The 15,013-nt window shown below is 44.5% G+C and overlaps 1 protein-coding gene across 1 annotated transcript in view; it reads left to right on the forward strand.

The window, feature by feature from the left end:
• ALDH1A3 (aldehyde dehydrogenase 1 family member A3) overlaps nucleotides 1-12,652 on the forward strand; it is a 37,738-nt gene extending 25,086 nt beyond the window's left edge. Inside the window, exons 10-13 of the mRNA XM_055326430.1 lie at nucleotides 2,228-2,392; nucleotides 3,588-3,745; nucleotides 4,781-4,855; nucleotides 10,767-12,652. Coding sequence (XP_055182405.1) covers nucleotides 2,228-2,392; nucleotides 3,588-3,745; nucleotides 4,781-4,855; nucleotides 10,767-10,839 — 471 coding nt within the window. The 3' untranslated portion in view covers nucleotides 10,840-12,652. The remainder of the gene's footprint in view (nucleotides 1-2,227; nucleotides 2,393-3,587; nucleotides 3,746-4,780; nucleotides 4,856-10,766) is intronic.
• Nucleotides 12,653-15,013: the final 2,361 nt, after the last annotated feature.

Genomic DNA, 15,013 nt, shown 5'->3' on the forward strand with positions numbered 1-15,013 from the left:
CATCCTCCCCACTCCATTCATAAGCCTGGTTCTTAACCTTCCCCCCGTGGGTATCCCCTGGTCTTAGTTCCTCATGTATCCCTCCAAAACTTCTTTATATACGCATTTATGCATATATATATATACATATATATGCAAATATCTATAGATATCCTCCCTTCTCCTGTTTTTACCCAAAAGATAACTGTGATATCCATCCTGCTTTGCATCTTGGTTTTTGTGTCCTCGTAAGAAACTTGAGGAGCCTTCCATACTAGTCCATGAGAACCCGCCCTATTCTTTTTCATGTATACACAAAATTCTGCTGTACGAATTCACCAGAATTCGAATGACATGTTCTGATGTACAGGCGAGTGTGTACAGTTACGCGCAATGTCTCAGAGTATGTCATTTTGCACTCATGCAAAGAAATCAGTGGGACACAGTCCTAAGTGGGATTGCTGAGTGAGAGCTCGTTTGTAAGTTCTATAAGCATTGCCAGATCACCTTCCAAGAGGATCAACCAACCTGTGTTCCTACCAACCTTGTATGAGCTTGTCTAGGTCTCCAGCCTTACTGATACAACATGGATTTTGCCCATCTGATGGTTCAAAATGATATCTCACTTGGTTTGAATTTAATATGCATGCATGACTTATGATGATTAAGGCAGAACATCTTATCATGTTTAAAAGCCATTTGTAGTATCTTTTCTATCAACTACGCAGGTGCTTTACATATTTTCTCTTGTATTGCTGGTCATTTTTCTTCGACTTCCAAGAACTCTTGAAATGCAAGGAAAGATTAGCTCTGGTTCTATGATATGGTTGTCAGATTTTCTTCCAGTTTGTGGTTTTGCCTTTGACTTTGCTTGTATGATGTCTTTGCCTTTTTTTTAACAACTCAAATTTATCAATCTTTCTTTTTGGCTTCTGCATTTCACATCATAGAAAGACCATCAGCAGCCCATGATTATAGAGGCTTTTTCCTACATGAGAGGAAAAACTTTCATTTTCCACGGTTAAATTTTTGATCTGCTTGGAATTTGTGCTGGTACAAGGTGTGAGGTATGGATCCAACTTGGAATTTTAACACTGGATCCACACTTCCGGAGATGACTGGCCCAGTACAAGGTTATGTGCCCACCCTTTCTGGGAAAACCAGCCTGATCCTCAGGAACAGACATTTTTCCAAATACACCATTGGATTTGCTTATTTTTTAAATTTAAAGTTGCTTTTAATGAAACCAGTTTTTCTATCTAAAAAGCTCAGCTATGGCAAACCTAACAAAACTCTGTCTCTCTCAGCCAAAGAGGAGGGGAGTAGCAACAGGGTCGTGGTCAAGAACAGGGCACCCACAGATGTGGGTGGAAGGACTACTGGGGATGGAGAAAGGACTTCTGCCCTCAAGCACAGTCTCCCTAAAAGGGTGCCCTTTGACAGCTGGTTGAGCGCCATGTCAAAAAGAAAAATGTTGCACTGGGGGTACAGGGTGCACTCTGGCTCCAGAGATCTCTAGACAGGGTGGCAGAAGGTAGAGCCTTTCTGATGATCTGGCTCCTCACCAGCAAGGAGAAGCCCATCCATCTCACCTTCAAGCTCATGCCACTCTATGCCCTGGAGTGCTGGGTAAGGTGGTCAGCTTTCCTTCTCCCTTCTCCTCTGCACCATGGACGGACAGTTCCAATCACTGTCACCCTGGTGCACGGTGCCCTGTGAGAAGGGAGCAGGGTTTCCAGATAACCTACATGACACTCAGCGAGATTGGAAGCTCAAATAAACAAGACCCTTTTTAAGATAAGCACTGTTTGGGATATGCTTATGCTAAAAAAGTCATTCATTGGTTTTCAAAAATTAAATTTAACTGGGCATCCTGTAGTGTTATTTACTAAATCTGGCAACCCCCTGAAGGATGCAAAGTTGAGAGAGCAAAGAATGTGGCCACTTCAGATCTTGTTTTGTTCACAGATTTGCTTAACTGCATGGAAGATGTCAATCTTATGAATAGACCCTACACCTGGAGAGGATGAGGAGATCCTGTCTCCCCTTCTCTCCCCTGTGCCAAAGACCCTAGACTTGTGCATTGGAGGAATATTTGCATATAAGGCACCTCTGTTCTGTGTGACTTATGATTTGGCAAGGTCATTTAGGAGTAGCACAGCTAATTGTGTGAAAAGCCGTGCGATCCCCAAGATGGCAGCTGCTGCCCTAAAGGAATCTGGGCTGTACTCCTCATTGTGTTTTGCAGATTGACCAAAAGCAGTTTGACAAAATCCTCGACCTAATCGAGAGTGGGAAGAAGGAGGGGGCCAAGCTGGAATGTGGGGGTTCGGCCATGGAAGACAGGGGACTCTTCATCAAACCCACTGTCTTCTCAGAAGTTACTGACACCATGCGCATTGCCAAAGAGGAGGTACTGAGGGGGTGTAGGAAACGCTTCATCCCAAGGGGACTCTTGTGGGACATGGGGATGGGGAGCAAGAGGAATGAGCCTTACAAGCAGAAGCCTTCTCTAGGGCTCAGACATCCCAGAAGTCTTTGTGAGGGGAGCATTATCTATTCTCCTGTGGCCTCCTCCTCTCCTTTGGGGTCTCGAGATAAGCCATCTTGCCTACCTGCCTTTGGGAACCCCCACCATAGTTTAGCGGGTGCAGTTTGTCCTAACCCCCTCCCCCGTTTTCACACATCTCTGGGGGGTGACAGCCCCTCTTCTCTGTCTTCTCACACATCCTCTGGGTGGCCCATGGTGGAGGGCTCTTGCCACCTGTGGGTTATACCAGTGGATTCATGGCCCAAAGCTGCCCTCTGTCCCCCGAGACAGAACTAAAATGACAGACGAGTGTGTTCATTCAAAGAACAATCCCAGTTGGAATTCTCTTTGAAGTTTTCCATCATGAGCGTCCTTAGAAATGGTGGAGATTGAGGAGCCCCCCCATAATGGATTCTCACTTTGTTGTTCAATCTCACTGTTAATCTAGATGGGCCACTGACTCACACCTAGGGTTCTGGGTAGTTGGATCCCAGAATGTGGTCTTTTGGGACGCAAAAGAAAATGAATCACTGTTGAGGGCTTCCTGTGTGGGTATTTTATAGACTTTCCCCTGGAGATTTTTATTTTGCATGGCAAGGAACATTGTCTCTCACCCCCTTACCTGGGAGTTGGGAGTTATTAGGGAAACATTTTATGGCGTTCTCATTAATGGCGAGCGCAGCACCAAGAGGTTGGGGCACCCGGTCCCACAGTTGTGCCCTTGCAAACACCTCAGCAATAACTTCCCAAGAAAAACATGCAAAATTTTGTCTTCCGTGCACATCAACGGGCAGGGGCTACTCCAAAGTCAGGAGCTGGGGCTTCTCTGAATCCCTGATTACAATAAGAGATGGAAACCTGAAATATACTTCCAGTTGGCATTTTAAGTTTTAATTGTAATCCTTCCCTTCAGATGTCAATGGTCAAGTAGCCAAAAAGATCTCCTGGGATTCTTTTTCCTCCAGCCATCCTTCCTCAGGCATGTGAGCACTCTGGGTAAAATGAAGGCAATGCCTGCTCACAGTGTCTGTGCTTCGTCCGACATGTCTTTCACTGCCATTCTTGCAATTAATCACAGATTTTTGGACCAGTACAGCCAATACTGAAGTTCAAAAATATTGAAGAAGTAATCAAAAGAGCAAATAGCCTTGAATATGGACTCACAGCAGCTGTGTTCACAAAAAACCTCGACAAAGCACTGAAGCTGGCGTCTGCCTTGGAGTCTGGAACTGTCTGGTAAGTAGAGGAAGTGTGTGTTTCAGCTGTCCTGAGTCGCTGGCTTGCTAGCTTCATTGCCCTTCTATTGACAGACTATTGACAGACAGCTTTGAGTCATATGTTATATGTCAAGCACTGTCTGAGAGCTTTGCTCCATCCTCATGACCACCTGTGAGATAGGTACCATTATTGTCTCTGTGTTACAGAGGAGGAAATCGAGACACAGGGAGACTAGGTGATTTGCCTGGGGTCACACAGCCAGTACGTGGCAGAGCAGAGCCCTGAGTCAGCTGTCCAGCTCTGGTGCCCACTGTGTTGTGGTGCCTCTTGGGCTTCACTCCCTCTACCTTTCATTTTTATTCTGACTCTAAAAGCAGTGCATGGGGACGCCTGAGTGGCTCAGTGAGTGCCTGCCTTCGGCTCAGGTTGTGATCCTGGGATCCTGGGATCCTGGGATCAAGTCCCACATCAGGCTCCCCCTACAGGAAGCCTGGTTCTCCCTCTGCCTGTATCTCCTCCTCTCTCTCTGTGTCTCTCATGAATAAATAAATAAAATCTTAAAAAAAAAAAAAAGCAGTGCATGATCTTGTTCAAAGTGTGGACAAAAGTCCTTGCTTCACGACTCATCCTGCAGATGACATTAGCCTTATTTGAAAGATGGTAACGCTGATGAATATAAATTGAGGATCAGAGAGGCTGAGTAACCAGTGCAGAATCCTTCAAGCCAAGAAGCAGAACTTTGAGTTCAGGTCTGGCTCATTTCAAAGCCAAATCTTATTCCCCGATGCCACAAGTTCCCTCTCCTTTCTTCTCACCTTGACATTCCTTTCATATCCCAGTGGAAAGCTTTATACTTAGGAATATTCACATTTTAGCTTCTGGTGAGAAGAATGAGAAGACAGAAGTTGAAAACGCACTGTCCCCATCATTAAAACTGTGACGAAAAGTCATTCCTTAGGCAGCGGTCTGCTTCAAGCCCCTGAGAGCCGGGACAGCCATGCCCCAGGTGGGTCTTCTCCAGATAATCGTGAGCATCTTTCGTTCTTCCTCTAGGATCAACTGCTATAATGCCATCTACGCACAGGCTCCATTTGGTGGCTTTAAAATGTCAGGAAATGGCAGAGAACTGTGAGTATCTGTGATTGCACGCCTGCCGGCAGGTGAATACAACACACACTAGGTTCTCAGGGTGGTGGGGGCACAGGCTCCAGGCCACTGACCTTGCCTTTGTTCCCATGGGTCAGGCTGGATGGGCCATGTCAGGAAGGCTAGTGGCCCTTTCCCTCTGGGGCTGTGATGGAACTCTCCCATCCTCTCTCTCCCTCCTGCCTTTCCACTTCTGCTTTTCTCCACCCTCATCCTGGTGCCACACTCTTTCAGGATCCAGGACCAAACCTCTAGCCTAAGCTTCTAGGTCCTCCCCAACACCCATCATGCTTGGAGATGCTCAGTAGAGACTTGGTGCAGGCTCTCCACATGAGGATAGGGGTAGAGCTTTTTGCCAGACTCACACCAACCCCAGCCCTCAGCAAGGAAAATAGGCTCCCTCCCAGGTCAGGCTCTGATCGTATCTGCCGCACTAGCAAAAGGCTCCACAGACAGACTCTGGGTGACCCTGGCTCCTTCTCAATGCCTGTTTGGGAGACATACTGCCGTGTCCTCCATGGCTCCATCAAATCCACCGCATACTCCTCCAGGGTTCCTTTCTGCCTTGCCCTCCAGGAAGGTGAACTCCATAGGCATAGACTCATGGACAGGCCTTCTTGTGTCTGGCCCAGGATGAAGGGTCCAGGGATGGAGCTGGACAGAACGTTCTGGGAGTGGACACACTGTTGTTTCCAGCTAGATGATGCCTTCTCTCCCACGTCCTTCATGGTGCTGCTTGGGATTTTATTAGCCTTTGTGGACAAACAGCTTGTAGGACCAATCTTCCCAGGGGGACCTTCTGTGACAAAATGCAGGGCTACTCCCGGAACATCTCAGAGGGCTGCGAGCTCTCTTAGTTAAACAGTTTGTATTATTTATACACAAATGTATTACCTTGGCCTTGTTTGTACATCTTTCAGTGAGAGCACTCAGATGCTTCCCCTCGGCCCCTCTACTGGGGCCTTTGGGCAGTTCCCCTTCCAGATTCTTAATAAAGATGTTATAAGAGAATGGGGCTGGCTTCCTTCCCTGAACAAATGCTTTTGACCAGTCTCCATGGAGCTGGGGTCCCATCCCCCATCTTGGTCTTTCTTTCTAGTCCATTCCTGAGCCGTGGCACATATGCCAGAACCATCTGCACATCTGAGCAGAGTGTATCCACTGGTGTCCCTCTATGTCCAATGACTTGTTTCCCCTTCAGGGAACCTCAGTAAATTCTCTGCCATGAAAACCCTCTGCAGAAATCATGTTTTGCCCCCAGAGTGGCTTGTCTGTGTTGGGGTCTATGCACCTCTGCTTCATTTTCTTTTCACATCCTCCTACCTAAGAGAGACAGGCCTGTGCTGGGGTCACCTGGGTCCCTGTCAGGGCTCCCCCAACAGCCATAATACTGGTGACATCTGGCACTTGCCAAACACACTCTGCCAAGCTCTGTATGAGCACTTTGCATGTGTTAATTCGTGCCATGCTCACAGCAGTCCATGTGATGCTGTCTTACTTTGTTCTGGTTGCTCTAACAGAATATCATAAACAGGGTGGCTGAAACAAGAGGCAGTGATTTCTCAGAATTCTGGAGGCTGAAAGCCTGAGATAGAGGGGCCAGCAGATTTGGGGTCTGGCAAGAGCTCCGCTCCTGTTTCACAGATGGCTGTCTTCTCACTGTGTCCTCACACAGTGGAAGAGGTGAGCGAGCTCTCTGGGGTCTCCTTTATAAGAACACTTATCCTATTCATGAGGGCTTCCAACTCTTCTAACCTAACCACTTCCCAAAGGCCCCACTTCCTAATGCCTTCACATTGGGAATTAGGGCTTCAGTGTATGAATTGTAGGCAAACATATACATTCGATCCATCATAGATGGCTATTGCTACTACCGTCGTTTCTTCATGAGGAAAGCCAAGGAGGCCAGGGAGGCTCCGTGCCTTTCCTGGGTCACACGGCCAGAAGAGACAGAGGTGGGGTTGAACTCGTGGACCTATCACACCACCATGCCCTGCTCAATAGAGGTGTCACCTCTCTTAGGAACTCAGAATGAAGCCAGCCAGGTCATCCATGGCAATTTGTCTCCTCTGATCAGCTGCCTTCGACCAGCTGTGGTGGGGGACCCAGAGTCCCACACAGAGGCCAGGCGCAGCTCCCTGCTGCAACAAGAATTTTGCTTCCCAAGCAGATGGCCTTGGATGTCAAAGCTGCTGGAAGGGCGTGTAGAGCCCACTTGACTTCTAGCCTGTACAAACTCACACTGACTGTTGCTTATTGCTTTCCTCGCCTGTCACTGGTCTCCCTTCCCACTGCTCTGACAGCCCGTCCAGGGTCCCAGCACCCCCACCTGGCACAGAGCACAGCCCAGCCCGTGTCTTATCCTGCCACTGCGGGGACTTTTTTCCAATGTGTTTTTCTGACCCTCGGCCTATATTTTCCCAAGGCTTTTGATAAAGCACTTTAGCATAACTCACAAGGAGCCTGGAAACTGACTTGAAACCCAATTTCCATTTTCACTTGTCTCTGATTAATGTCTTCATGTCGCAGCCAGTTCTCCTTTTGTATGCTGGAGCACGGTGCGGTGGATTCCATGGTTTTCCCCATCCCCGGCCGCCTGGACAGGGGCTGGCTCCCTGCCGCCCACCCACGGGCCCCTTGGGGGATCTGTTCCTGTGTGGGTCTTGGGACGAAGCTTCCAAGTGCTCTTCCTTCTGGGCACTTTTCTTGGTGGTTTTGCAGCAGCAACAATAACAACAAAAATCCACGTGTGGAAGAGATGTGTGGAAAGTCTAGGCCTCCCTCCACTGATCCACAATCCCGCTCATTAAAAGGAACCACTGTTCCATCATTCATTTTGTTCATTTGTTCACTTAGCTAATATTTCATGAGAACCTTTGGTGCACCAGGCAGGTGCTGTGTTCTGAGTGCATAGCGGGGAGCACATGGTCACCCAGCCCCTCTATTTCCCAACATTCTGGTGAGGTCGGATAGGAGTAGGGCTGCGTTCATGGATAACCTTGAACGCCAAGATCATTATGAGGGGGCAAGAAACACATTAGGACACGCCACCATGGGTCCAATAAGAGCAGCAAGAATTTGAATGTTGGCAGTGATTGCAGTAATAAGAATGGGATGATTCATGTACTTAATCTTGCAGGAATGGTTTAATGTTGGACTTATTAGTGGGCTAATGAGCTACTTATTAGAAGAGTGGGACTTCCATCATTCGGTTTACTTTACGAAGTTGATAAATCACTAATTACTTTGCATTTTTAACAGTGCCACACTATAGACTCACTTTTAGAATTTTTTGTGCATTTGTTTTGCATACAGTGGGTGTACATATGTGCATTCTTTTCTGTTTTCAAATGAAATGGGAGCAAATTACTTTCTGCCCTTGAGAATGGGCCCTTGAGAATGGGCTTCAGATATCCCTCTAGCCTTTTCATTAAGGATCTTTCCTGATGGACTTTTGTGTTATTTCCAAGGGCTTTTGCCCTCACCAACCATGCTGGTGTTCCCCCTTATGCATAAATCATCATGCACTCATGGGAGATTGTTTTCAGAATAAATTCCTAAAATTGGGTATTTAATCTGCCACATGAAAAATGAGCTCCTGCTCTTTTGGTTTGCATATCTTTAATTGTGAGGGTGTTGAGCATACATTTTGCACTTACTAGTAATCTGTATTTGTTTTTCCGTGAACTGCCTATTCATGCCCTTTGTTGATTTTTTCCATTTGGTTGCTGTGGGGTTTTTTAATTGGTTTTTAAGAGCTTTTTGTATATTAAGGAAAACAGCACTGTTTCTTACACAGAGTTGTGAATGTAACTTTTTTCTAGTTCGTCATCTGTTTTGAGGGGATTTTTAAATGGCTTTTCTGCTCTACAAAATGAATTCATCATTCTGTATGTGACTTATATTTTGTGTTATGTTTAGAAAATATTGCAAAATACGTCACTCATTCTCATGGGTTCTTGACCTCTTTCTTTTAGGGAACTACCAAAAAAAATCCCAATGACATATTAATTAAATAATAATAATAATAATAATACTTTCTACCCTTTATTTTTTACCTGTATATAAGTACATAGGTGCTCAATAGTAAATCATCTCCAGCCATTATAATGACAAGAAGGCAATAGGATGTCCATTTTAAAGATAATGGGTTGGAGGCTTAGGGAAGGCAAAGAACCTGCCTCCATAGGCCTAAGCAAGTGGATCTCCAACTGAGATCCAACTGAGCTGTATCAGAATCCCCTGGCTTGTTAAAAACACAGATTTCTGGGCCCCACTTCAGTAGGTGTATTCATTTTTTTATTGCCGCTACAATAAATTATCACAAAATTCATGGTTTAAACAACATAAATGTATTATCTTATACAGTTGCGTGGGATAAAACTCTGACAGTCTCACTAAATTGAAATCAAGGCGTGCGCAGAGCTACATTCCTTTCTGGAGACTCCAGGGAGAGAATATGTTTCCTTGCTTTTTCTGGCTTCTAGAGGCTTCCCACATTTCTTGGCTGGTGGCCCCTTCCTCTGTGCTCAAAGGCAACCCTGTTGTTGCTCTCTGAACCTGCTTCTGTAGTCTTATTTCTCTCTGACTCTCTTCTTCTGCCTCCCTTTAACCCTCGTAAGGGTCCTTGTGATTACATTGGGTGTATCCAGGTAATCCAGAATAACCTCCCTATTTTAAGACCAGCTAATATTTGCAACTTTAATCTCATCTTGATCCCCCTTTGCCATGTAACCTAACACAGGTTTGGAGAATTGAGATACGGTCACCTTGAAGCAGGGGCATTATTCTGTCAACCCCAGTATATCAGGGGCAGGGTAGGCGGCCTGAGAGCACTGAGGTGTTGCTGAGGCTTTGAGACCACACTTTGAGAACCACTGATCTAAGGGATGAAATAGGAACCTTCAGTGGCCACCTCTACTTCTACCTCTGTTCCTTAATAAGGATCCGTGTTTATTCATATAACAGCAGAGCAAGTGTTGGAGCAGCGTTTAAAGCTGTCCAAAGCCTCATCTCAGTTCTGGGAAGGGGAGCTGCCCAGAGGATGGAGGATGGCCCATAATGCCTGAGAAGGGTCATCTGGGCTCTGCACAAACCAAAGATGTGAACTCAAAGGCTGTGGTCATCCTTGTGTCCAGTCTGTGCTAATGTCTGCTCCCTTCACTGCTCTGGGCTGACCTTAGACCTCTTACAGCTGGTTGCCAGCTGCAGGCTCCAGGGTTGACTCTAGGCTCTCCGTTTCCTTGTTCCTTGTGAATCCTCTGGCCATATCCCCAGCTCTCCTCCTTGTTCACCCCTGTCGGCCCTCTTCTCGCTCTGTACTCTCCCCACCCAGGGATTCCACCTCTTTCTTTTCCCATCCCTTTCATTCATTAAAGGCAAACCCTTCTTTCCAAAGCATCGCGCACCAAAAAACTTGATAGGTAAACTTAAGTTACACATCCGGTGACTTAAACGCACTAATGGTGTTACCGTCCTGGCCATGCCTCTATTAAGTCATCCCATTGTGACTTTTTGCACAGACTCCAAATGCCCAACAGAGGAATGACCCATCAAATGTTAGAATGCACTGGAAAAGGGGACCCCTGGGTGGCTCAGTGATTTAGCACCTGACTTCGGCCCAGGGCATGATTCTGGAGTCCTGGGATCGAATCCCACATCGGGCTCCCTGCATGGAGCCTGCTTCTCTCTCTCTCTCTCTCTCTCTCTCTCTCTCTCTCTCTGTGTGTGTGTGTGTGTGTGTGTGTGGTGTCTCATGAATAAACAAAATCTTAAAAAAAAAAAAGCTGTTCAACCTCCAATAACTTATTTTAAAAAAATGTTAGAATGCAGTGGAACAGAATGGCTAAGTGACATGCCCTGTTTCATGTTCTCCTCTTTTCTGTGATCGCAGAGGTGAATACGCGCTGGCTGAATACACAGAAGTGAAAACTGTCACCATCAAACTCGACGACAAGAGCCCCTGAAGAAACAACAGGTTCCTTCCTCAAACATTTGACAGCTGAATGTGGCAGATGGAACTTGCCGAAGAAAACCTGCATTTCCTGCCTTCCCCGGTTACTTCGTCCTGGAGACTTTAAATCTACTGGATTTGAATGATTTTTATTTTCCTCTCACACTTCCTGTTTTATTCTGGTGTGTGTGTGAAAAATTGCCGTCCTGCCTGAGGGATGGAGCTATTGGCCATTTCTGTTTTTCCCTTTCAACCAGGTCCCCGGGGACAGTGAAGAGGCTCAGGGTGTGGCCAACAGGAAGTGGTATTTGAAGTATCCAGTGGTCACTTAAAAATGTTTTGCCAACTCTGACTCCAGTAAGAACTTGGAAAAACTACAGGTTTGTTCTGCAATCAGGGCCCTCCCTGCACCTGTGGCTTCCTCTGGGGGGTTACCTGCTTGCAGAAGAAGCCCCTCCTACCACTTAGTGGGAAAGAAACAGGACTAAGTTAAAAACAAAATAAAAACAGGATTTTGAGGATCCAATGTAGGGAGCTCGGGGGAAGCAAGTACCATGGAAGGGTACTGAAGGTCTTGGTTGTGAATGGGCATAGGTCTTCAAGGACTACATCTAGACATTGACCATGGGACTCAGCTTAAAACCAAAACTCCTTTTGGAATATGACTGAATCAACCCCCAAAATACTTATCTAAAACTATGTCACGGTCTACCTTAACCAAGGCACTTTCTTAGGCAGAGAACATTGCTAGTGTCACCATCGCTGCTAAGGACACAGTACTGTGACACTACCACAGCATAGCAACCGCGTCTTGCACATCAGAGCCATGATTCACTTTTACAAATTAGGAATTTCTACCACTTGCATTAATAGTTTGTGATCAGCTTATGTAGCTTTCTTCGTCTCGGGTTTGGTTATCTATTTTAGATTAGCAAAACATACGCAACTGGAAAGGATGTTGTTTTAATACAGTCTGGTTTTTTAAAGTCCTCTTTTGATATTAATTAATGATTAACAAATATAACATCCAGACTCCATGGAAGAACCGGGTCTCCAACTAAAGTGGCCTGAGTACTGCACTAACGTGTCGTGAATTTTTCTTTTCCACTTTATATGTGCAAATGTGGTGCAACCCCAAGTTTTAAAGTGTTCAGTATGGCTTTTAAAAAACAAAACCAAACATAATTGCATTATTTGGATACTTTCACTGTTACTAACTAGTTACTTTTCTAATGGTGCTTATGTTTGGGAATTAAATTATGTTTGAGAGTTAAATTGGGGGGAGAGCACTAGTAAAATAAACATCAAAACCAGTGTATGAATGAAGGAAAGTCATATATGGAGTGGGGTTGTCATTCTTGTTAGAAATAGGCAATATGCAATTCACCTCCTCTACATCAGTTAATACTTATCACTTAAACTGTCAGCAACTTGCTAAGTCGGGAGTTGACTTCATACACTGAATTTTCAGGATTTTATCTCAAGTAACTATAGACACTAACCTTGATAGTAATTCATTAGAGGGTTCTTAATCTCTCATTGTACAATAATGCCTTTAATATGAAATGCTACATTATTTATAATTGGTATAGTTAATGTATCTTTTTATAGTTGTAAGTAAACAGAGGTGGTATATTTAACCTTCTGTAATATACTGTATTTAGAAATGGAAATCTATATAGTATTAGATTTCACTTCTTTTAAGGTTTACTCCTGTGGTATGGTTTAAAAAAAAAAAATCCTATTGGCCTGGGAATTCTGACCCCAACTGCAGATTGTGTCCGACAATGCAACAATGATAAAATAAAATCAGATATATGACAATCCTTCTGTTTTTTTCATTTAAGGACAAAACTTGTTTCATTCTGTGGCTGACCTTTCTCTTTCTCGGAGCTTCTGTACAAAATGGCTTGTAATAAAGCAGTATTGAGAGTTTAAGATTCAAATTCCATTTGTTCAATCAATCAGCCCTAGTATTTAGTCTGAGCGTGAAGCCCACTTGCACGGTGTTGCAGGTTGAGCAGGCAGGGAGCTCAGCCTCAGAGGCTCTGCATTTTAGTTGGTAAAGTGTAAGCTGTCACCTAAGCTGCTCGAGTCTCCTTTTCCAGAGTGGGTGACTCTGGTAAATAGTGGAGAGGACTGTACAGGGGTTTAGGGAACATACTGCATCCTGCTACTGTGTGCATTTTTCACAAGGATCTAGGTGCTTGGGTTTAACCTACCTGAAGTTTCTAAGAAGCCTCAATCACCAAGTTGTGAGCTGACACTGAGGTTGGATCAAGAACTGGGAACCTGGGCACCTAGGTGGCTGAGTGGTTGAGCATCTGCCCTTGGCTCAGGGCATGATGCTGGGGTCCTGGGATTGAGTCCCACATCAGGCTCCCAACAGGAAATCTGCTTCTCCCTCTATGTCTTTGCCTCTCTCTTTGTGTCTCTCATGAATAAACAAAATCTTAAAAAAAAAAAAAGCCCTTGTACTTGGTTAGGTCCATCCAGTTACACCTGTGTATTTGATGTTGAGAGTCCAGATCACTTTGGCCATGGGTAACAAGGTGCCACCTTTTAAGAGAAAACTTAAGGGAAGCTTGGATCAGATCTCTCTTAATGTATGCACTTATATATGTATTAATTTATTTAGAAACCTTTTCTTTCTCAATCTAAATGTGAGTAGAAAATTCTAGGAAAATGGCCTTTTCCTTCATTTGGTTTACTCTCTGAAGGGAACCATTCTGGGGACACCAACTGGCTGTCATGTGTGTGCATGTGCCTGCATGTACCTGTGTGCTTCTAGTGGTGGGGGGGGGTCAAAGGAGATGGGCACGTTCTCTAAAAGTGGACCTTTTGGAATACAATAACTTCTCCTGACAGTGGACAAATAATTTATGTCCTCTCCCCTAGCATGTATCTGACTTGAGCTTAAAGGTGGATGATAAGGGATTTGAAAAAAAAAAAAAAAAAGTCCAGGAAAGAGTATCTGAGGAAACTGAGTTCCCAGATGAAGAATGACTAGAAGACAGTGCGGGTGTGAGGTGGAGATGTCAGGTTGAGGAGGTAGCCTCCCGCTGACTCCACCTTAGGAGGGGTCATTCCCACAGGAGGTGCTGAGAATCTGGCTACCCACAGCAAAAGCTAGAGGACCATGGGTCAGCGGGGGTCAAGAAGAAGCAGGAAGAGATCTTAACGGGTCTGTAATAACTTTCCCAGGCAAACTTGTGACTAACTCATGCCTAATGAATAGAGTTAAATGCTAGGATATAATTGACTCAAAACAGTCCACTCGCTGTTCTCTACATTGGAAATGTTCCCTAGCCTATTCCCAAATTAATTTAAAAGAGAAGCTGAGTACTGGGTGTTACACTATATGCCGGCAAACTGAATTTAAATAAAAACTCTAAAAGATAAAATAAAATAAAATAATAAAATAATAAAAAAAATAAAATAAATAAAAAAATAAAAATATAAAATAAAATATAATATAAAATAAAATATAATATAAAATAAAATAAAGTAAAGTAAAATAATAAAATAAAATATAAAATATATAAAATAAAATAATAAAATAAAATATAAAATAAAATAAAAATAATAAAATAAAATAATAAAATAATAAAATAAAATAAAAATAAATAAAATAAAATAAATAAAATAAAATAAATAAAATAAAATAAATATAAAATAAAATAAAATATAATAAAATAAATAAAATAAAATAAAATAAAATAAAATAAAATAAAATAAAATAAAATAAATAATAAAATAAAAAAATAGAAGCTGAGTCGCCCAGGCCGCGTTGGCCACATGAGCTCCAGGGTCCTCCCGCCGCCCCCCCCAACACCCCGCGTGCTGTTCCTAGTGCTGCCGCTAGATGGCGGGCCGCGCGCCCCGGAGGCGCCGCACCGCGAATGCCCGGCTCACTCAGCACCGCGACGCCACACCCTGCAAATTATTAGGGACTTTTCGGTAGCAATCACATTGCTGCTTTTTGAATACTGGAATTAGGACCAAAATATTGAGGACAGGATTGCAAAACCGCACCCACCCTTTTGCAAAGGGCGTTCCGTGGCCGGCGAGCTAAAGGCGCAGCCTCTTGGGAGCAAAGCGAAGCTGCCCCGTGGTGCCCTTGCCAAGGGGCCCCTGCTCAGAGTGTCCTTGAGGTCGTGCGGGGGCCCTGCGTCTGCCTGGCGTTT

Source organism: Nyctereutes procyonoides, unplaced genomic scaffold (assembly GCF_905146905.1).
Source record: "Nyctereutes procyonoides isolate TBG_1078 unplaced genomic scaffold, NYPRO_anot_genome, whole genome shotgun sequence".
Taxonomy (NCBI): domain Eukaryota; kingdom Metazoa; phylum Chordata; class Mammalia; order Carnivora; family Canidae; genus Nyctereutes; species Nyctereutes procyonoides.